This window comes from Mytilus edulis, chromosome 12, assembly GCF_963676685.1.
Source record: "Mytilus edulis chromosome 12, xbMytEdul2.2, whole genome shotgun sequence".
NCBI lineage: Eukaryota > Metazoa > Mollusca > Bivalvia > Mytilida > Mytilidae > Mytilus > Mytilus edulis.
In genome coordinates this window covers 70,917,030-70,940,191 of record NC_092355.1, presented here as the reverse complement: position 1 = coordinate 70,940,191, position 23,162 = coordinate 70,917,030, and the positions used below count along the sequence as shown (strand labels likewise).

The window sequence follows — 23,162 nt, the reverse complement described above, 5'->3', positions numbered from 1 at the left end:
GTATCCCGGTATACAACTAATACGAACTAAACTATTGCCGGCTGGCCAAACTAAGAGATTCTCCACATCGACCATAATACCAGAGGTAGGATTTTGGTATTGCATAAAAAATAGTCCATAGCACTTATGCCCTAGACCCGTACGAGTTAGTCAGGAAATGTTAAGGGGAGGAGGGGTACCCTAGTATATCACACATTCAAAAATGAACTATTGCCGGCTGGCCAAACTAAGAGATTCTCCCCGTGGGCAATGATACCAGAGGAAGAGAGAGGTACTTATTGCCTTTAAAATGGCCCATAGCACTTATACCCTAGACCCGTAAAAGTTCGTCAGTAGAGGGTTAAAAGGGGGTATGGAATCCCGGTATACAACAAATTCGATCTGAACTATTGCCGGCTGGCCAAACTAAGAGATTCTCCACATCGACCATTATACCAGAGGTAGAGGTTGGTATTGCCTAAAAAATGGCCCATAGCACTTATGCCCTAGACCCGTACGAGTAAGTCAGGAAAAGTTAAGGGGGTTACCCTAGAATATCACAAATTCGAAAATGAACTTTTGAAGGCTGGGCAAAGGAAGGGATTCTCCCCGTGGGCAATGATACCAGAGGAAGAGGTATTTATTGCCTTTAAAATGGCTCATAGCACTAACACCTAAGACCTGTACGAGTTTGTCAGTAGAGGTTTAAAAGGAGGATATAGTATCCCGGTATACAACGAATTCGAACTGGACTATTGCCGGCTGGCCAAACTAAGATATTTTCCACATCGACCATTATACCAGAGGTAGAGTTTGGTATTGCCTCTAAAAGTGTCCATGACACTTATGCCCTAGACCCGTACGAGTTTGCCAGGAAAGGATAAGGGGAGGGGGGGTACCCTGGTATATCACAAATTCGAAAATAAACTATTGCCGGCTGGCCAAACGAAGAGATTCTCCACGTGGACAATGATACCAGAGGAAGAGGTACTTATTGCCTTTAAATAGTCCCTAGCACTTATACCCTAGACCCGTTCGAGTTTGTCAGTAGAAGGTTAAAGGGGAGATATGGGATCCCGGTATACAACGAATTCGAACTGAACTATTGCCGGCTGGCCAAACTAAGAGATTCTTGACATCGACCATTATACCAGAGGTAGAGGTTGGTATTGGTTCTAAAATGGCTCACAGCACTTATAACCTAGACTCGTGCGAGTTTGTCAGTAGAGGGTTAAAAGGGGGGATATGGGATCCCGGTATACAACGAATTCGAACTGAACTATTGCCGGCTGGCCAAACTAAGAGATTCTTGACATCGACCATTAAAATAGAGGTAGAGGTTGGTATTGGTTCTAAAATGGCTCAGAGCACTTATGCCCTAGACCCGTACGAGTTAGTCAGGAAAGGATAAGAGGGGGGTACCCTGGTATATCACAAATTAGAAAATGAACTATTGCCGACTGGCCAAACGAAGAGATTCTCAACATGGGAAATGATACCAGAGGAAGAGATACTTATTGCCTTTAAAATGGTCCATAGCACTTATACCCTAGACCCATACGAGTTTGTCAGTAGAGAGTTAAAAGGGGGGATATGGTATCCCGGTATACAACGAATTCGAACTGAACTATTGCCGGTTGGCCAAACTAAGATATTCTCCACAACGACCATTTTACCAAAGGTAGAGGTTGGTATTGCCTCTAAAATTCCATAGCACTTATGCCCTAGACCCGTACGAATTAGTCAGGAAAGGATGAGAGGGAGTGTACCCTGGTATATCAGAAATTCGAAATGAACTATTGCCGACTGGCCAAACGCAGAGATTCTCGACGTGGGAAACAATACCAGAGGAAGAGGTACTTATTGCCTTCAAATTGGCCCATAGCACTTATACCCTAGACCCGTACGAGTTTGTCAGTAGAGGGTTAAAAGGGGGGATATGGTATCCCGGTATACAACTAATTCGAACTGAACTATTGCCTGCTGGCCAAATGAAGAGATTAATCTCAACGTGGGCAATGATACCAGAGGAAGAAGTACTTATTGCCTTTAAAATGGTCCATAGCACTTATAGCCTAGACCCGTACGAGATTGTCAGTAGAGGGATAAAACGGGGGATATGGTATTCCGGTATACAACGAATTCGAACTAAACTATTGCCGGCTGGCCAAACTAAGAGATTCTCCTCATCGACCATTATACCAGAGGTAGAATTTGGTATTGCCTCTAAAAGTGTCACTTTAGAGTCCGTACGAGTTAGTCAGGAAAGGATAAGGGAGGGTATCCTGGTATATCACAAATTCGAAAATGAACTATTTGCGGCTGGCCAAACGAAGTGATTCTCCACGAGAGCAATGATACCAGAGGAAGAGGTACTTATTGCCTTTAAAATGGCACATGGCTCTTATACCTTAGACCCGTACGAGATTGTCAGTAGAGGGATAAAACGGGGGATATGGTATCGCGGTATACAACGAATTCGAACTAAACTACTGCCGGCTGGCCAAACTAAGAGATTCTCCACATCGACCATTATACCAGAGGTAGAGGTTGGTATTGTCTGTAAAATGGCGCATAGCACTTATGCCCTAGACTCGTACGAGTTAGTCAGGAAAGGATAAGAGGGGGTACCCTGGTATATCACAAATTCGAAAATGAACTATTGCCGACTGACCAAACGCAGAGATTCTCCACGTAGGCAATGATACAAGAGGAAGAGGTACTTATTGCCTTCAAAATGGCCCATAGCACTTATACCCTAGACCCGTACGAGTTTGTAAGTAGACGGTTAAAACGGGGGATATGGTATATATAGAGCTTTGATTATTTTGTTCGATTTCAACTGAGTTTCCGCCTGTACACGTTTAAGGCATGCTCTTCAAGAAGATTTGATTAAAAAAATATCGCCTCATTGCATAAGTATGTTTAGGTTGTAAAACAAATGTCTAAGTTAACGTATCATTTTTAAATGAAACAGTCTGTTTGATGATTTTGAAAGTGAGCTTGTATAATATACGAAAATTAGAAAACGTTTAAAAATATGTATTTATATGACGAATACAAAGAGGAAAACAATCAGATCCCATGTTATTGCGACATTGTTTTGTTATTACAATATCCCCTTCCTCATACAATTGTAAGTATCATTTCCTGTTTTATTGAAACTGTCCACTTATAATTTATGTTTCCTTCTATGGTCCTATCTAAAAACAAAAATGCGGACAGTTCCGATACCATATTTAGAAATTTGATATGAACAATAGTGCATGGATTTTTCATATACCTTGACATATTTTAGTGTAAACAATATTTTTTTCAGAAACAGATAAATAAATGCATACATAAATACAATACAATGGATTGGAAAACAAGTGAAAATATTTCGTTTCTTCTAATACTAGTTCAGTAGGGAAAAGGCGAATGTGTGCAATCTGTAACCACGAAAGACGCACGAATAACATCAATATAACATTGCATTGAATTGTTAATTCAGATAAAATTGTTTGTTTAATATTAATGGCTCAAATATTTAAATACACATTCACGTAGCGGAACTTTGTGTGATCTGTATTGCTGACAGCTATCGACCTTTTCATAAGAATACGATCGATATTAAAACAATTTTCATTCGCACTCCAATCATATCCGTTTTGTGTATGTATAAGCATAAATAAATACTCATTTCATTCCAATTTTCTTTGGCTTTTTTTTAGTTGGAAAGCGCTCTTCTCCAGGTGAATCGAGATTTCAGACTGTACCCTTTCATTCATAATAGACATCAAACATTTTGCACGTCTGATTAAAAAAGACTCAATACACCATTTTTTTTTAAATTAGTTGGACGAACGTATAACTCAATGGAACCCCTCATCGATTCGTAATTTTCAGCGTCTTCTAACTTTAAATGCTGGCAACTAAAGTAACATGTACACGTTTTCGCTTTCCTCAATTGTAAGTTGATCTTAGTAAGTTGGCTATACCTTATGCTATTTTAGTGTCTATTACGGGGTCTATACCTCTGCTGAAAAACTGTTAGTCCCCAGCCCAAAATCCGGCACATCGGTACGGGCATGAACATACGGAAATTGTGTTACAGTATTAAATTTGACGTTATATATTTTTGAAGTTATTTTAAATAAAGGAATATGCCTTTCTTATACAAAACTTTGATGCCTTGTCCGATATTTGAATAACTTTTTTAGTTGGTCTTTGTTAGTTGTATATACAAATTGATCTTTTTAGTTAATAATTCACTATTACAATCAAATAATTACAAGTTTAGGGTTACCATATATTTTGGTATCGGACATCAATGAAGAGACATTTATTTGAAAAAGCGTTTTATGCATTTATCTGTGTCCATTGTTTAATATGCACATAAACAAAGGTGTGCGACACAGACTCTTGAGAGCCTCTGGTCCAATTTGTGATATCCCATGGTATCCCCCTTATTCTTTCCAGACTAACTCCTACGGGTCTATGGCATAAGTGCTATGAGCCATTTTAGAGGCAATACCAACCTCTTCCTCTGGTATAATGGTCGATGTGAAGAATCTCTTTGTTTGGTCAGCCGGTGATAGTTCAGTTTGAATTCTTTGTAAACGATAATACCATATCCCCCCTTTGAACCCTCTACTGACAAACTCGTAAGGGTCTAGGGCATAAGTGCTATGGGCCATTTTTTAGGCGATACCAACCTTTACCTCTGGTATAATGGTCGATGTGGAGAATCTCTTAGTTTGGCCAGCCGGCAATAGTTCAGTTCGAATTCGTTGTATACCGGGAGACCATATCCCCCTTTCAACCCTCTACTGACAAACTCGTACGGGTCTAGGGTATAAGTGCTTTGGGCCATTTTAAAGGCAATAAGTACCTTTTCCGGCAATAGTTCATTTTCGAATTTGTGATAGACCAGAGTACCCCCCATTATCCTTTCCTGACTTACTCGTACGGGTCTAGGGCATAAGTTCTATACGCCATTTTAGAGGCAATACCAACCTCTACCTCTGGTATAATGTTCGATGTGGAGAATCTCTTAGTTTGTCCAGCCGGCAATAGTTCAGTTTGAATTCGTTGTATACCATATCCCCCCTTTTAACCCTCTACTGACAAACTCGTAAGGGTCTAGGGTATAAGTGCTATGGGCCATTTTAAAAGCAATAAGTACCTCTTCCTCTGGTATCATTACCCACGTAGAGAATCTATTCGTTTGGCCAGCCGGCAATAGTTCATTTTCGAATTTGTGATATACCAGGGTACCCTCCTTATCCTTTTCTGACTAACTCGTACATGTCTAAGGCATAAGTGCCTATGAGCCGTTTTAGAGGCAATTCCAACCTCTACCTCTGGTAGAATGGTCGATGTGGAGAATCTCTCAATTTGGCCGGCCGGCAATAGTTCATTTTTGAATTTATGATAGACCAGGGTACCCCCCTTATCCTGTCCTGACTAACTCGTACGGGTCTAGGGCATGAGTGCTGTGTGCAATTTTAGAGAAAATACCGACCTCTACCTCTGGTATAAGGGTCGATCTGGAGAATCTATTAGTTTGGCCAGCCGGCAATATTTCAGTTCGAATTCGTTGCATACCGGGATACTATATCTCTCTTTATAACCCACTAATAACAAACTCGTACGAGTCTAGGGCATAAGTTCTATGAGCTATTTTAGAGGCATTAACAACTTCTACCCCTGGTATAATGGTCGATGTGGAGAATTTCTTAGTTTGGCCAGCCGGCAATAGTTCAGTTCGAATTCGTTGTATACCGAAATTTATTTTTTTAAAACACCCGTTGATTATAGAAAGGGTAACTTTTGTTTAATGAATTAACTTCCAAAGATAAAAAATGACAGCTAATCAAAATCGATTTTACAATTGACTAGCATTTCCGGTTTCATCTAGAATTATCGAATTTACGATTTGTGGTTTAATTCACTTGGTCGAGGTTAACTATCATTATTTTCTAAATTCTCTTCGTTCAAACGAACATAAATTATTTATGTACTAGACTATATAATTTCTATATACCTCGGCCCAATCTTTTTCTTATCTCATTCATATATAAATAACTAAAACACTAGTTTTAGAACATGTCAGGCACGATGACCATTCTCTTTTATATTATACCAAATCATTACAATACATGTTTATCAAATGAACAACAAATTACAAATGTTTGTAATTTTGCAAATACAGTCCACATCACAGAATATATATACGTCCTCTGTTTAAATAAATTTAAAAAGGTTGTCTCAACAATCTACAAAAAAACAAACAAAAATGTTACAAAAAGTACATTTAATACTGTTTTCGAATATATATGTGCTTGAGTTTAACTAACAAAAACTACGTGTGTACATGCGAATGGTCAACGCCCTTATCGATAATTTCAATTCGAGTCCACCGTATTTAAATACACTCGGGTTCATAAACATGTTACAATTCTATTGTTATATTAATAGAATTATCATACGATAAAATTCTTCCGCCACGTACATAAATATATTTGTCGAAACAATTCAACTTATCAACTGTTAATGCATTATCAAAGAAGTAACTATCATTGTCTGCGCACGAGTCACATTAATTAGACCATTTGTGACGGTCGACCGTAAAGTATACTTTACGCCGTACATCTATAATGGTCGACCGATAATCTATCATTGACCCCGATGAATTGTGATTATCTATTTATGTGGTTCCAGCGTGCCATATTTACGTTATCGCGTCTTTGCGGGGAGGTTCATGGAAGAGCCAACACAATCGCTTTATCCTTATACACATCGGACATAGAAATTACCTTTATTGTCCCAATCAAAATCGAAATAATTGATGCAAGCTATACTTTATTGTAGTTCACTATAGCTCGGGCAAAAATAATCAAGATGATGTTACCTACCCATGTTTAAACTACAATAACGTATAGCTTGCATCAATTATTTCTTAAATAATTTCCCATAATTACTGTATATTGATGGTTTTTCTTTTAAACGAATCGCCCACAGATTTCCCAGTTAACCCCAAAACATCTAGGACATAACCTTTCTTAGTGGGATACTTTAAAACGCCCGTCTGTCCCTTGTTACCAACAATTAGAGCATCTTGTATAAATTCGTAAAATTTTGAACCCGTGCAGCTATTACTCCATCGAAACACAGTGTCACAGTACGATTGAACCTAGTCTCCCTGGTAATGATAATGCAAAAGGAGGAAATGCATAACAGTTAAACATTTTAAGTTAGTTAAACGTGCTGTTTAAAGTCATAAGAAACCACAAATTTAAAAAAAAAATGCTTAAAAAAAAATATGTTTTTTTTTTAAACTCAATTGATAGTTTTCATTATAAAACTTATGTACATATACTTTTTTCTGAAAAAAAAATCTTTAATCTGTTCATATTTAGAAGAAGTTTATTTTATTGTAGTTGCTTCCTTTCGGCAATTTCCCGACATATATTGTCCGTAAGCTCATTGACCTTAGTGTGACCCATCTCGTAAAAATCCGGTGATTGCAATACGCATGTATGTCCTTAGAATAAACTATTATCCGATTGCACATGTTAAACACGTGCTCAATAATCATGCTTTTTTGGTTGATTGTTGACAAACAGGTGACAATCCTTAAACTTTGGCTTCAAAACACGAACTTTAATTACCTGCCATATTTTCACAACAACACTCACCGATTGAAAAATAAATTGACGATTATACGAAATGTACAAATGATAAAATCGTACACAAAAGACTAAGTTTATGATGTTTGTATGCATTGGTTCAAGAAATGGAATAACATTATTTTTCACCGGTCACTCGTTTCTTATGACTTTAACGTAGACATATTACAATGTATAATGAAAATACAATAATCGATATACGGTGCAATTGAATAGTCAGTCACTGTTGTCATTTAAGGTAGCACAGTACAAAGATTTTTCATCCCCAATCAGACATCTCTAAACTGACGTAACCCCACTCATCTTTCTTTAAATTTTAACTAGAGGCTCTAAAGAGCCTGTGTCGCTCACCTTGGTATATGTATATTAAACAAAGGAAGCAGACAGTTCATGACAAAATTGTGTTTAGGTGATTGTGATGTGTTTGTACATCTTACTTTACTGAACATTCTTGCTGCTTACAATTATCTCTATCTATAATGAACTTGTCCGTGTAGTTTCAGTGGAAAATGTTAGTAAAATTTTACAAATTTTATGAAAATTGTTAAAGATTGATTATAAAGGACAATAACTTCTTAGGGGGTCAATTGTCCATTTTGGTCATTTGACTTATTTTTGAGTCTTCAATTGCTGTACATTATTGCTGTTTACAGTTTATCTCTATCTATAATAATATTCAAGATAATAACCCAAAACAGAAAAATTTCCTTAAAATTACCAATTTAGGGGCAGCATCCTAACAACCAGTTGTCTGATTCATCTGAAAATTTCAGGGCAGATTGATCTTGACCTGAAAATCAATTTTACGCCTGTCAGATTTGCTCTAAATGCTTTGGTTTTTAAGAAATAAGCCAAAACTGCATTTTACCCCTATGTTCTATTTTTAGCCGTAGCAGCCATCTTGGTTGGTTTGCCCAGTCACAAAACACAATTTTTAAACTAGATAGCTTATAATGATTCTGGCTATGTTTGGTAAAATTTGGCCTAGTAGTTTCAGAGAAGAAGATTTTTGTAAAAGTTAACTAAGATTTACAAAAAAATGGTTAAAAATTGACTATAAAGGGCAATAACTCATAAAGAGGTCAACTGACCATTTTGGTCCTGTTGACTTATTTGTAAATCTTACTTTGCTGAACATTATTGCTATTTACCAATTCAGGGGCAGCAACCTAACAACGGGTTGTCCCTTTCATCTTAAAATTTCAGGGCAGACAGATCTTGACCAGATAAACAATTTTACCCCTTGTCAGATTTGCTCTAAATGCTTTGGTTTTTGAGTAATAACCAAAAACTGCATTTAACCTCAATGTTCTATTTTTAGCCATGGCGGTCATCTTGGTTGGTTGGCCGGGTCAAAAAACACAAATTTTAAACAAAATACATCAATGATGAGTGTGGCCAAGTTTGGTTCAATTTGGCTCAGCAGTTTCAGAGGAGAAGATTTATGTTAAAGATCATGGAGATTTACGAAAAATGGTTAAAAATTTACTATAAAGGGCAATAACTCCTAAAGGGGTCAACTGACCATTTTGGTCATGTTGACTTATTTGTAAATCTTACTTTGCTGAACATTATTGCTGTTTACAGTTTATATCCATCTATAATAATATTCAAGATAATTACCAAAAACAGTAAAATTTCCTTAAAATTACCAATTTAGGGGCAGCAACCCAACAATGGTTCGTCTGATTCATCTGAAAATTTCAGGGCAGATAGATCTTGACCTGATAATCAATTCTACTCCTGTCAGATTTGCTCTAAATGCTTTGGTTTTTGAGTTATAAGCCAAACACGCCCGGTGAGCTAAAAATGAGATACCAAAAGAAAGAAGAAGAATCAATCTTTCTAATTGTGATACTTTCATTATGACATAATCATTCCATAGTTAATGGTTATGTAATAAGTTGCAAAATGGTGAAGTCCATACTTGTGTTTAGTCTTAGAGGCATGATTTTTTTTTATACGTTGTTAGTGGTTTTGAACTAGCTGTCAGATAACTGCGAGTACTCTCAGATCTGTTCATTGTGTCTTTTTTTGTCGGGATGTATAAGTACCCGGCCACGTACACTTGTAATTTTTGTCTATCTGATGAGTTAAGCCTTTTTCAACTGATTTTTATAGTTCGTTATTGTGTTGTACTGTTATACCACTGTCCCAGGTTAAGGGGAGCATTGTTTAACCCCGCCACATTATTCATGTATGTGCCTGTTCCAATTCAGGAGCCTGTAGTTCAGTGGTTGTCGTTTGTTTATGTGTTACATATTTGTTTTTCGTTCATTTTCTTACATAAATAAGGCCGTTAGTTTTCTCGTTTAAATTGTTTTACATTGTCTTATCGGGGCCTTTTATAGCTCACTATGCGGTATGGGCTTTGCTCATTGTTGAAGGCCGTACGGTAACCTATAGTTGTTAATGTTTGTGTCATTTTGGTCTTGTGTGGATAGTTGTCTCATTGGCAATCATACCACATCTTCTTTTTTATATTTAATGAATTTAGCTTCTTTGTTATTCATTGCATCCCAAAATATTTTACAGATTGTTGCATCTATATCTATATTTGAAATGTTTAACATAACTAATTATCCCATTTAAAAAAACAATTTTCTCATTTTTAAAAGAATATAAAAGAAAAAAAAACAATTATGGTAGATAATATGTTTCTGTTTGCATTAAATTATATGTAAAAACCATTCATTCAATTGTTCAGGTTGTGTACTAGTATATCAATAGCTGAAAATTTAGTTTCTTATACACATGTTAATCTTTACAATTAAATGTCGAGATTCTACAGTTGAGACATATAAATAAAAAATATTATACATTTATAGGTCTTTCTAAACCTAGGAATATGATTGTATTTCTTGAAGTATAAATGTTAAATTCATCTTTCTTTGTTATCTTCACGTGCAACTAGAGCACATCCGCCGTGACTTAATTAACGTACCCAAGCTTTGATTTTAGCCATGACTGTTATATATACTCGTAGTTGGAATATGATCAAGTCTTGATGTTTATAAGACAAATGTAAGATGCAGAGTTTTCTCTGAGTTCAAAATATATAACCGGAAACCAGATGTGACATATATTACTGGAATCACTTTCGGATTTGAATAATGTAGAAAACAACAGAGCCTGGGATGGTCTAAATTTTAAACAACACCATTTGCATATAAATGTTATAAATGAAGTTGAATTCTTTGATCTTCGTTTTTTTTTACTTCATGCAGGCTTACAAATTTGTTTAAAAAAATCACTAGCATTCAAAAATGTCGTATACCTAGCACTAATCAGTAACTGACACATTGGTTGATCATCAAATGTACCCACGAAACCCACGAAAATTGGTATCTAACGAATAATAATGAATCCACAGCAGTTTGTTTATACAAAGGATAGACTTGAACTATATTTTTTTGCGAAAGAAAGGTCTAAGATAACAAGATAGACCTGCTTCATCCATTCTAGAATTTTTTTACCAGTGTGGTTAATGCTTAAGGTTCATGTGGACCCTATGGCTAAAATGGCCGTATTTTCACCTCAAACTTTTCTCTGAGTACATGCAAACCTGTGCATCTGGAAATGTTTTAAGGCATAGCATGCCCCAGATAAATAGAACTCAAACGCATTGTATAGTTTAGAAAATCCTTAAGTTAACTGGATTTTGCCGTACACTTTTTTTCGTCTCTGCAGAAGGTGATAAAATTAACAAACAGTTGAGTTTACCTTGATATGGTCCACTCAGGTACACAGTTTAAATAACCAATTATTGTCAGGTATCTATTGTCCATCTAATGTCCATGTCAATTAAAAATGCTCACTTTAATTTTTACCTGTGGGGAAGTTCTCAAACCTGTTTCCCAACTTAGTTTATTTTGGCGCCTTCTGGAGGAATGAAAAAAAGTGCACGGCAAAATCCTGGTAAGTTATTATTTTTCTAAAACATAAAACATACTTAAACTTCATTTATCTAGGGCATGCTATGCCTGAAATTTGTTACAGATGCGCAGGTTTGTCTGTACTCAGAGTAAATTTTGAGGTGAAAATACGACCATTTTAGGCATAGGGTCCACATGAACCTTAAGGTTCATCATAACCTTTTGGCTAAAATGGCCGTATTTACACCCCAAATTTTACTCTGAGTACAGGCTAACCTATACACCTGCAACAGTTTTAAGGGATGGCAGGAACTAGATATATAAATTTTAAATGCATTTTATGTTTCGAAAAATTAGTAACTTTTCTAGATTTTGCTATCCATTTTTTTTCGTTCCTGCAGAAGGTGCAAAAATTAACTAAGTAGTGAAAACGATTGAGAAGCTCCCCTCATATAATCAATGTTGTGAGTAGTATTGATTTAAATGGACAATAGATGGACAATAGACACCTGTAAACAATAGGTGATTTAACAGGTTTAAACTGTGTAACTGAGTGGACCGTATCAAATGAAACTCGGGTGTTTGTTTATTTTGCTATCTTCTGCAGACTGGAAAAAAATGCACATCAAAATGCAGGTAAGTTTTTCATTTTCTGAAACGTAGACTTCATATAACTTTTATATATCTAGTTCCTGCCATGCCTTAAAACTTTCCTGAATGTACCAGTTTGTCTGTACTCATAGTAATTTTTGAGGTGTAAACACGGCCATATTTTTCAATTCCTTATGATGAACCTTAATTGAATTTTTCATGTGTCACGGTGAATTTTCGAAATATGCCTCAAAGATTGTATCGATGTCTAGGAGTTATGTTATGTTCTTTGGGTGAAGACATGAAACAGAATATAAAGCATTCATTTTAGAAATGTGGCTCTTTTTGTGAAAGATACTTGAGGATTAAATTATGTACAAAAATACGTCTACTTAGCCGACGGAACAAAGGTATGAAGTTGAAACCAGTTGTAGAAGCCTTAGAAGTTTAACAAATTTTATGTTTTTGTTTTGTTTTTTAATATTTATTTTCTATCTTTATCATTATTATTTGTTCACCTCAATTCATAAAACAAATGATTTGTTTCTCTTTTTTCACAGAAATGTTAGGAAACCTTCAATTCAGTATCCTAGATTAACAACTCATATTGCATTTGTCAAGATTCGTTTTCTTTATACTTATTTATTTATCTTAATTCTGCATACAGTGTGTGTATCAAAGCACAACAAAATGAGCGATTTTAAATCTGTTCTAGTAAAGAATAATACCAACGACTATGATGTTATATTATACTTATATTCAATACATGACCTACTGTGTTGGATATCATATTCATCTAAGATCGTGAAGGCTGGACAGACCTACCTGTATCGTTCCGTAAACAGATTTCAATTTGAGATTCAAGTAAACTACCAACAAAGTAAAAAAACAGTGGTCGATGTAAGGAAATGGGAAAAAGATGTACATTTCACTATTTTTGATATTAACGATGTGAAGGAAAATGATTTAGAAGACCACGAATTGGAAAAAACCATATGTATTCGGAAACTGAACATTGGAAAAGAAGGAGAAATAAACGGGGGGAGAAATCTATATGAGATACTAAATTTGAACTTCAATGAAATACGTAGGTTAAGCAAGGAAGAACAAGATAAAACAATAAAACAGGCTTTCCAAAGAGAAATTCGACGTTGGCATTCAGACACCGCTGGGAATCTTGGTGATCATGACATGGCACGCAAAGTGATACTTGCTTTCGATATCCTTAGAGATCGTGAAAAGAGAGCTGATTATCATAACAAAGCTAACTATAGTGAAGGGTGGCTTTCTAAATCTAGGTGGAAATCAATTTTTAAAAGTGAATGTGAGACTGAAGAACAAAAATTAAACTATAAAAAACGAATGGGCATGATGGCACTTTCCTTTAGTATGTCTGTTGGTGGATTGCTTCTAAGTGTATTGACTGCTGGGGCAGCAGCACCTATTTTTGGTATATGTGGAACTTTAGGGTCTGGTCTTCTTTTTGGAGGGATTCAAAGTTTTTTGAGAACTTTTAAACAAAAGAGTATCGAGAAAGGATGTGACTTGGGGGACTATGGTAAAAGTTTCGCATTTGGATTTATTGGTGGAGCAATTACAGGTGGAGCTGGTGTTGGAATTGCAGCTGGCATCGTAGGCATAGGCAGTGCTGCAACTCAAGCTTCTGCTGCAACGATAGGACAGTTTGTAGGAATTGGTGCAAGTTCAGCTGCTGTTGGAGGGGTTTCATTGTCTCTTGCTGCCGACGCTGAAAAGAAATTCATTGATGGTGTTGACTTAACATGGAAACAAGTCGTTGGCCATGCAGTAGTTGGTGCAGTTATAGGAGCAGCAACAGGATCAGCTGTTGGGGCAGTTTCTGGAGGTGTAGCTGGTATATCGGCAGAAGTATCTTCTACTAATATAGAAGACAAGTTAGTTCCAGGTTTAAGGAAATATGGTGTGTCGCTTTCAAAAGGTTTAGCAAAGGCTGTAACTAACAAAAGTACAGTTTCTGTACTTGGGGCAGTCACAGGTATCATTGAAGAGCGATTGGACGACGATCTTGAAAATCGACCAATAAGTGAGCACATTACGGGGATCGGAACTAATCTAGTAGTAAACGTCTTGAGGGATGTAGCTTCTGGTGTTATGTCAACTACAGCCGATCACGTTGATACTGAAATGGAAGTCAATCGAAAAGTAAACAGCAACGATATAGATATTGTTGATAGTACTGCCGATGTAGAAACATTCAATGGAACAGTCAATGAACAAGATGTAGATAAAGTTGGGAGATTGGATTCCAACAAGATCGAGACGGAATCGAAACAACATAAACGACAAAGAATCAGATGTGAAATAGACGAAATGTCAAGATTGACATTGGCTGACACAACTGTTAAAGTAAAAAACAATCAACTTCCTGACCACTGTGTTAGTACTGATAGTAATGGAGATGTTTATTTTGATGCAAACAGTGTTAAAGGTGATTCAAATACAGAGATATCTGAAAGCAAAGATAGTAGTTGCATATACGCAGAACCAAGTGCTCGATTCAAATATATATCAGAAGGGTTATGGAAATCTAAGATGATTGTAGAATATAGATGCAATAACAAACCACTGCAAAAAGAAACATCTGGCAGTGGAACTGCTATAGAAATTCCAATTGATGCAGAGGATGTTAAAGTTTATTTCAAAGTAATGAGATTCATCATTACGTGGTGCGACTTGAAGAAGTGGGATAGATTTGAAAACCAATGGTTTGACGAACCTCATATATTTACATATGAATGCCCTCCGGAACAGAGAACCTTCACTATTAGTGGCTCACTTTATTTTGAACGTGTCACTCACATTTCAAATGAAATGCATGACGATGTAAATGAAATATGACCTCTCAAAATATTTTTTAAAACAAATGTTCTTAAGCTTGTTGGCCAAAATTAATGGATGAGTGGATACATAATGCATTTAATACGTTAATCTTAATTGCTTAACAATGACTTTAATATTTTGTTTTATATTTTTTTAAATATAAATGATTTTAATGGAATGAAAAATATCACACATAGCTTATATCAATTTTATATGAATATCATCTTTAAGAACAAAATAATTTATTCAATTTATCCACAAAAAAAAATATTCTTTTAGAAAGTGTGTGAAAGTATTTCAAAGTTTGATATTTCCATTTAAGTTATCCTGTCAGATAGAATACTGAATGTTCAATAAATAATAATTTCGCTAATAATGCTAACTGAATAAAATATATATAATACTGTTATTTATTATGGTAAATTATGAGGTTAATTAATAATTTACGGATTAGTGACCCATCCAATGGCGATTAGTGAATTAATTTTTATCACAACGTGTAACACCTGTTGCAAATGTTAATTACCTGGAGGTCATAAAGTTGTCAGAATCATAAAAACGGGTAGATTTATAGTATTTTAATGCGACAATATTTATACACTTTCAAAATTTAAGTGACGAAATCGATTTTAATAGATTTTAATTACAAATTGACTTGAAAATACTTTCGTCAATAAAGAAACCGATTCGTAAATTACTAAAGTGACGAGCGCTAGTAAATTCACCGAATTATACATAGTGTCAAATGCAGATGATCATTACGATTCACATCCATCTCAGAAGAGTATTTATCGACTGGATCCCGAGCCAGTATCGGCGTTGGATCAATATTGTGAGATACTGGATTAAACTCATTCGATTTGACAGCTATCGCATCACCAAATTAGCATTAAGTATTATTTGACTATGATCGCTGTAAAAGTAATTGGTTTAGTGAAGTTAAGGGTTAAGGACATACTAGAAACTGTGTAGAAGAAAGACTGAGCATATTTGTAAAAATCAGCCGGACACTGACAGTGAGCTCCATTTTATGTTTGATTGCCCATTGTATATTGGATTTCGAATTAGCCTTTTTGGTATTTGTTTATTTGAAGAAAACTTCACTCATTTGAATCATGCTGACAAATTGAGCTTTTTAATGACTTTCCACATAAGCGAATAACCATAACAAATAGTTTGTACATTTCCTTAAGACGCCAGTTGCTGTATAACACTTGACTTTATAAAATATTTGCATACATGTATCTAACGCTTCAATTTTTGTTTAAAAATATTTAATGTTTATTTATTTTTGAAATTTCCTTTCGTCAACAAAAGTTCCATTAGGCCAGGTGTATAAATATTTATCATATATCATATGTTTATAATCTGTACATATTTACTCATGTAACTATAATAAACAATTGACTTACTAACTTATTTTATAGAATTCTGACATCATAATGCATTTGCATAGTTACTAGTTTCCAAAATTTAAAAGTTTTACATGCACCTTATTAACTGAATGTATGATCCACTCCGCAGAGTTTAAAATCGCTAATGAAAACGTATAATCTTGTAGAAAAGTTAAATTTTCTTCATGTCTTGAAATATAACTATATTTTAATATATATCCAAAATTATCAGGCAACTTGGACAAACACTACATTTTAAAGCATATAGCCTATATCGATATGTTTCGGTCAGAACTTCGAAAACATGAATACTTATGTCTAGTCTGTAAAAGAGATACATTTGTATACGCGAGTCCAAAAAGTTTGAATGGTTTTACACTAGTAGTGTTGGGGTCCTTCATAGCTTGTTGTTTATTTTGAGCCAAGGCTCCGTGTTGAAGGCCGCACATTGACCTGTATTTTTAGAAATTGGTCAAGATTTTTGAAAATGAATGATACCAGACTTAATAAAAAGTGTTTTTATGGGCAAATAGAATATGTAACAGTAAAATTAAAAACTGGAATTTTAGAGTTCATAGTAAATTTAGAGAACTTAATATTGAAAATTTTTGTAATATAAACTGTACTTCTAGTAAAAATGATATTAAGAATATTGAAAGTAATGTTTTTGATATGTACAAGAGAAAATGGTGTAATGATATAAACACAAATGATCGCAGTAAACTGCGTACATATAGATTATTTAAACAAGAATATTATAAAGAACATTATTTAAGTGTTCATATGCCAGGAAAATATAAAAGCGCCTATGCTAAATTTCGATGTGGTGTGGCGCCGATTAGAATTGAAACAGGCAGATATGAAGGGGTTTTAAGTGAAAATAGATTTTGTTTTAATGATTCATGTATACAACAGAAACTCATTGAAGATGAGAAACATGTTTTACTCAAATGCCCTTTATATTCACAGGCAAGACAAGAGGTTTTTACTAGAGCAGTTTCTTTTAATATTGATATTTTAGACTTAAATGATGATGAAAAATTTATATTTTTATTTACAAATAAAAATTTATGCTTTTATTCGGCCAAAATCTGCCATGATATTTTAATTCAAAGGAAGAATGTTTTATATAGATAAAAAATGTTTTATATTTTTATCGAGCTGTCCTTTTTTATGTTAAAAGTCTCTCATAACTCTTTTAAGAGTGGCTCTCGAATGTTTTTAAGATTGTTTTGTACTTTTAATTAAAACATGTTGTATATATATATTGTGTTCATGTTTGTATTGTACATGTAGAGAGGTGAGACTATAATAAAATATTTGATTTGATTTGATTTGATTTGATTTTTATAATGGTTTACTTTTATTAATTGTTATTTGGATGGAAAATTGTCTCATTGGCACTCACACCACATCTTCCTATATCTATAATGGTTTACTTTTATTAATTGTTATTTGGATGGAGAGTTGTCTCATTGGCACTCAGACCACATCTTCCTTTATCTATAATGGTTTACATTTTTTAATTGTTATTTGGATGAAGAGTTGTCTCATTGGCACTCACACCACATCTCCTTATATCTATAATGATTTACTTTTTTTAATTGTCATTTGGATGGAGAGTTGTCTCATTGACACTCACACCACATCTTCCTTTATCTTTTAATTAAATAAAAGACCATGTTGATTTTTGTATTGAGAAACTATTAGTACATTTTATTAAGATCGGCAAATGTTTAAAACATGATTATGTGTGAAAACAACCATTGAAATTACATTTTTAAAGACAAATACAAAACTAGAACTTTTTGAAATTGTTGATGAAAATATTAATATTTTATTTTGAGAACGAAAGAAAAGTTTTGTGTTAGAAACAAAATTCAAAGAAACTGAATTATGCTAAAATCAATCTGCTTGTAATACGAAAATTATTGCATTAATCTAACTGGCATTTTGAAATTTTTATAAGAATTAAGCAGATTTTTTCTCAATATTGCAACAATTAAAATTGCATTTAAGTCAAAAATAACAAAACCGCATTAATAATTGCTCGCAATTATTTCTGTATTCAAAGTTATTTGGTTTTGCTTCGAGTATTTCAAAGGATATTTAGTGACTGATCTTAATAACTGAGCTTTCTTTAATAAAATATTTTGTATAAAGTGCGACTCTTCTTCATATCAAATAAACATGTTTTGGACCTGATATTAAGTAACTTTAATTCTAATCATTACTTCAAGGCTGGAATTAGGGGTACCACCAGTCCAGTAGTCAGCACTGCGGTGGTGACATGCAAATCAATTGTATATTAAAAAGAAGATGTGGTATGATTGCCTATGATACAACTCTCCACAAGAGACCAAAATGACACAGCAATTATAAACTAGGTCATACGGCTTTCAACAATGAGCAAAGCCCACACCGCATAGTCAGCTATATAATACCCCGAAAGACAAATAAAGAAACGAAGTTTTGTATGATTAATATAAGAAGTAAAATCACAAAAATATTGGAAGAAAAATTCAAAAAGGAAAATCCATAATCAAATGGCAAAATCAAATTTTCAAATACAGCAATCGAGTGGATATCATATTCCTGACTTGGTACAGACATTGTGTAGAAAATGGTGGATTGAACCTGGTTCTATAGCTAGCTACGCCTCTCACTTCGATAATTGCACCAATTCCATTATATTTACAACGATGCGTGAACATAACAAACAGACAATAGGTAAAGATATCAAAAATTATGGGTACAGCAGTCACATATTGTTATCTTCTTTTAAATCACTATAAAAAAACAAATGTAACAAAGAATCACAAAAAGGTATAGATCAAATTTAACAATATCATTCATTGCTGTTTTATAATTAAGAAATAATTCATGGGGGCTTGAATATATCGTGATTTTACCACGGGTTGGCCCTTTATGACAAATATTTTACCCTGAGCGATAGCGATATTCGTGTCTGGAGAAACATGTTCTTATTAATTTTATTTGTTTGTGCTATATGATGTTTTTTTTTCTGAAATGATTTATATAAACATGATAAGAATGTAGCAAAATCACAAAAATACTGAACTCCGAGGGATAGTCTTCAATCAAACGACAAAATCAAAAGCTCAAGCACTTAAACCGAATGGATAACACAGGTCATATTCCTAATACAAGCATTTTCTTGTGTGGTGAACGTTGAATAAAATCGGGTTCTAAAGCTAGCTGAGCCTCTCATTTGTATGACAGTCGTATCAAATTAAATTATATCGACAACGATGTGTGAACAAAACAAACACAATAGGTGCATGTTTGTGAAAATGTCAAAAATATAGTTACAGCAGTCAATTTTGTGTTATAATCTGTATAACTATAAAAACAAACCAATGTATGTAACAGTGAAGCACAATATTGCATTTGAATGGTTTTACACTATTAATTTTTGGAACTCTTTATGTCTTGCTGATCGGTGTGAGCCATGGCTCCGTGTTGAGGGCCGTACCTTGACCTATAATGGTTAACTTTTTATAAAATGTTACTTGAATGGAGAGTTTTCTCATTGGTACATGTACTCATACCACATCTTCCTATATCTATATAGACCAACCAAAAAATTAAAGACGTTGATAGACAAATTTACCATAGAATTCCACCGACAGACACATTCTATTACATCACATCTTCCTTGCCAGCATCAAAATGGCGCATTACAAAGAATTAGTGATTTTTTAAAAATGAGGCAAAGGATACACAACATAGAAAAGCATAGACTGAGCAACACAAACCAAACCAAACTACTAAGGGTGATCGACTGTGCTCGTGAAGGGTGAGCATGCCCCGCTCCACATGACCACATGTGGCACCCGCCTTGTTGCTCATGTAAGTTCAAACCCGGTGATAAATCTCATTCGGAAGGATGTCACTTGGTTTCGGCGTTTCGCAGGTTTTTTTTTTTTTGCTTTTAGGATTCAGGTCAATTAGGTATAGGACTTTCTATAAAAGGCCATATGCTTTCCTGTCTACCGGTCCCATGTTGACCTGTGGTATTTACCGACCGTGCAAGGGCTGTATAGACAGTCAAGGTCGTTATATAAAACTTCCATTCGTTCTAGTATCTTACTGCCCGTCCGTGCAGGGGCTGTATGGACACCAGACTCAAGCTAGCGACCAATTCTAGCGACCAATCAAGCTAACGACCAATTCTATCGACCACTAAAGTTAGCAATGAGGACAAACACGTAACAGAACCATTTAGAGATATGCCTAAAAATCACAAAATGGCATTATACTACAACATTCTACTAACATTTTATACGTGATGTATCGCTATTAACAGAAAGATACATACTTTTAGAAAGGAAACACTTATTAGTTTTGTTTGAAATTTATTTTGGATTCCAACAAATAAACGTGAGTAGCGTGCTTGCTCGAGGCTTATGTTATAAATCAGTTATTCAGTTTTTGAAGATTTTATATTACAGGACAGTATTCATTTATATTAACTCGAGATTTCTGTTCGTTTCCTAATAGGAAATAAATTATATATAATTATATATAAATATACTAAATAAATAAATGATTTGGAAAATACATTGAAGATATAAAAAGTCATGAGAATTTCGAATGCAATAAGGTTATATCCGGGCACTCTGGTTCTAAACCTTGATTCCATCTGGGTTTTCTGGTTCTGAACCTTGGTTCTCTGGTTCGAAACCATGGTAACTGGTTCAACATCCGGGTTGTTTGGTTAGGGCAACCCGACTTCTTGGTTCCATCTGGGTTCTATGTCTAGATCATTCTAATTTTCCCGTTGAACATAACAGAAGATAACCGCAAGTCTCCGAATAAAAAGGTAAACTAGGTCAAAGACGCTATAGTTATTTTGTAACATTATACATTTAAACATCGACGGTAAAGGAAGCTATAAGGTATTTATCGTCTCATTTTAATTATTTTGATAAGGTAACAAGATAAAAATAAAGCATCTTATAGATTTTTAAAAACAAACCGAAGTATACAGTATATCGAACATCCTTTTATTTAATTCAGTCGTTTTGTTTTCTTTTTTTCGTTTACTCATCCCTTATTTACGTGAATATGTCTAGACAGCGGTGGATTCAGAACTTTTCCTAAAGGGGGGAAGGGGGGCTCCAGTCATGCTGCAATGATTCCATTTATAATCAACCAATTTTTTCCCACGAAAGGGGGGACTCCCCTCTGGATCCACCTATGCTAGAAGTTTTAAAACCACCCAAGTAGGACATGTTGTTTATATAGCTAACGATATGTGCATCTAGCCACTTGACAAGTTGACGGCTTGCATATAGCTTTGATAGCACATTTATTAACTGTTAAACAAATCTTTTTGTTCAAAACAGAATGATAAAAGACATATAACGGATGGTGATGATCAATAAGTTGGTAAGCTTCAATTAGTTGGAAAAAAAGTTATAAAATATAATAAAAATGTATAATTATTTACAATAAATTTGTCAAATTTGATACTCATTCAGTCATTGTGAAGGGCATGCATATGATCATTCGCCCAAAAATAAAAAAATAAAAATTAAGATTGAATATTTTTATAATTAAATTATATGTACATGTGTTAATGACAGTGCTATGGGGTGTATATCACCAACACAATAGTCAGAACTTCTGCGTTAGCGCCATGATTTAGGGGCATAAAGAGTTAGATTAGTACGTCTGTCCAGAACGTCGTATAAACACGGGTTCCGCTCTCCCACTTTAGCTTGCCTCAACCAAATATTACAAAACTTTTACACAATTAAAAGAAGCTGGTGCATGAGTGTCAATGAGAAGTCTCCACAAGAGACTAAATGACACAGAAATTAACAATTATACAATATAGCCTAGGTCACCACACGGTCTTCAACAATGAGCAAGATTCACACCGCCAAGTCAGCTATTAAAGGCACCGACATGACAATATAAAACAATTCAAACGAGAAAACAAACTGACTGATTTATGTACAAAAAATAAACGAAAAACAAGATAGGCACGTGCATATATATTAAGGCGGGGTTAAACATGTTAGCGAGATCCCAACCCTCCCCCTTATGTGGTATGAGTGCCAATGAGAACTCGCCAAAAAAGACCAGATGACACAAACACTAACAAGTATAGGTCATATACAGCTTTCAACAACGAGCAAAGTCAATACTGCATATAGTCAGCAATAAAAGGCACTAAAATGACATTGTAAAACAATATTCAAACGAGAAAATAAACGAACAAATTTATGTACTAAAAAAATTACGAAAAACAAGTATGTAACACCCAAAAAAAGACATTCATTGAATTACAGGCTCCTAACTTACCACAGGCACATACATACCGAATAAGGCGGGGTTGAACATGTAAGCGGGATCCCCACCTCAACACAAAATCAAATTTGAACTTTTTAAGTGTCACTTTTACCGTTCAAGAGTTATCATGTCCCTTTAAAAACGTAAGTGCTGACTTTTTCGTTTCCTTTCTCTTAAATAAGTCTGACTCAATAAAATGTTAGGAACCTAATACATGTACGCGATTCACATTACCCCATAACACAGATCTATTAAGTTCGATATTGGGTCCCGATGGCGTCACTGTTGTTCATGAGTTTTTTAGATGTTAAAAGTTGTGGTCCGAGTACCAATGATACAAATGTCAACCCGGAGACTTGAGATAGGAAAACTGCTAAATCTATTGTTTCTGGTTTTTTTTTAACTTTAATTTGCCTCAACCAAATGTTTTGAAACTTATTTACAATGCGTATGGTCACAAAACGGTC

The 23,162-nt window shown here is 34.7% G+C and overlaps 1 protein-coding gene across 1 annotated transcript in view; it reads left to right on the top strand.

Moving 5' to 3' along the window:
- The window catches only part of LOC139499041 (uncharacterized), a 25,198-nt gene extending 7,493 nt beyond the window's left edge, over positions 1–17,705 (top strand). Inside the window, exons 2-3 of the mRNA XM_071287704.1 lie at positions 12,679–16,216; positions 16,290–17,705. Coding sequence (XP_071143805.1) covers positions 12,809–14,995 — 2,187 coding nt within the window. The 5' untranslated portion in view covers positions 12,679–12,808 and the 3' untranslated portion in view covers positions 14,996–16,216; positions 16,290–17,705. The remainder of the gene's footprint in view (positions 1–12,678; positions 16,217–16,289) is intronic.
- Positions 17,706–23,162: the final 5,457 nt, after the last annotated feature.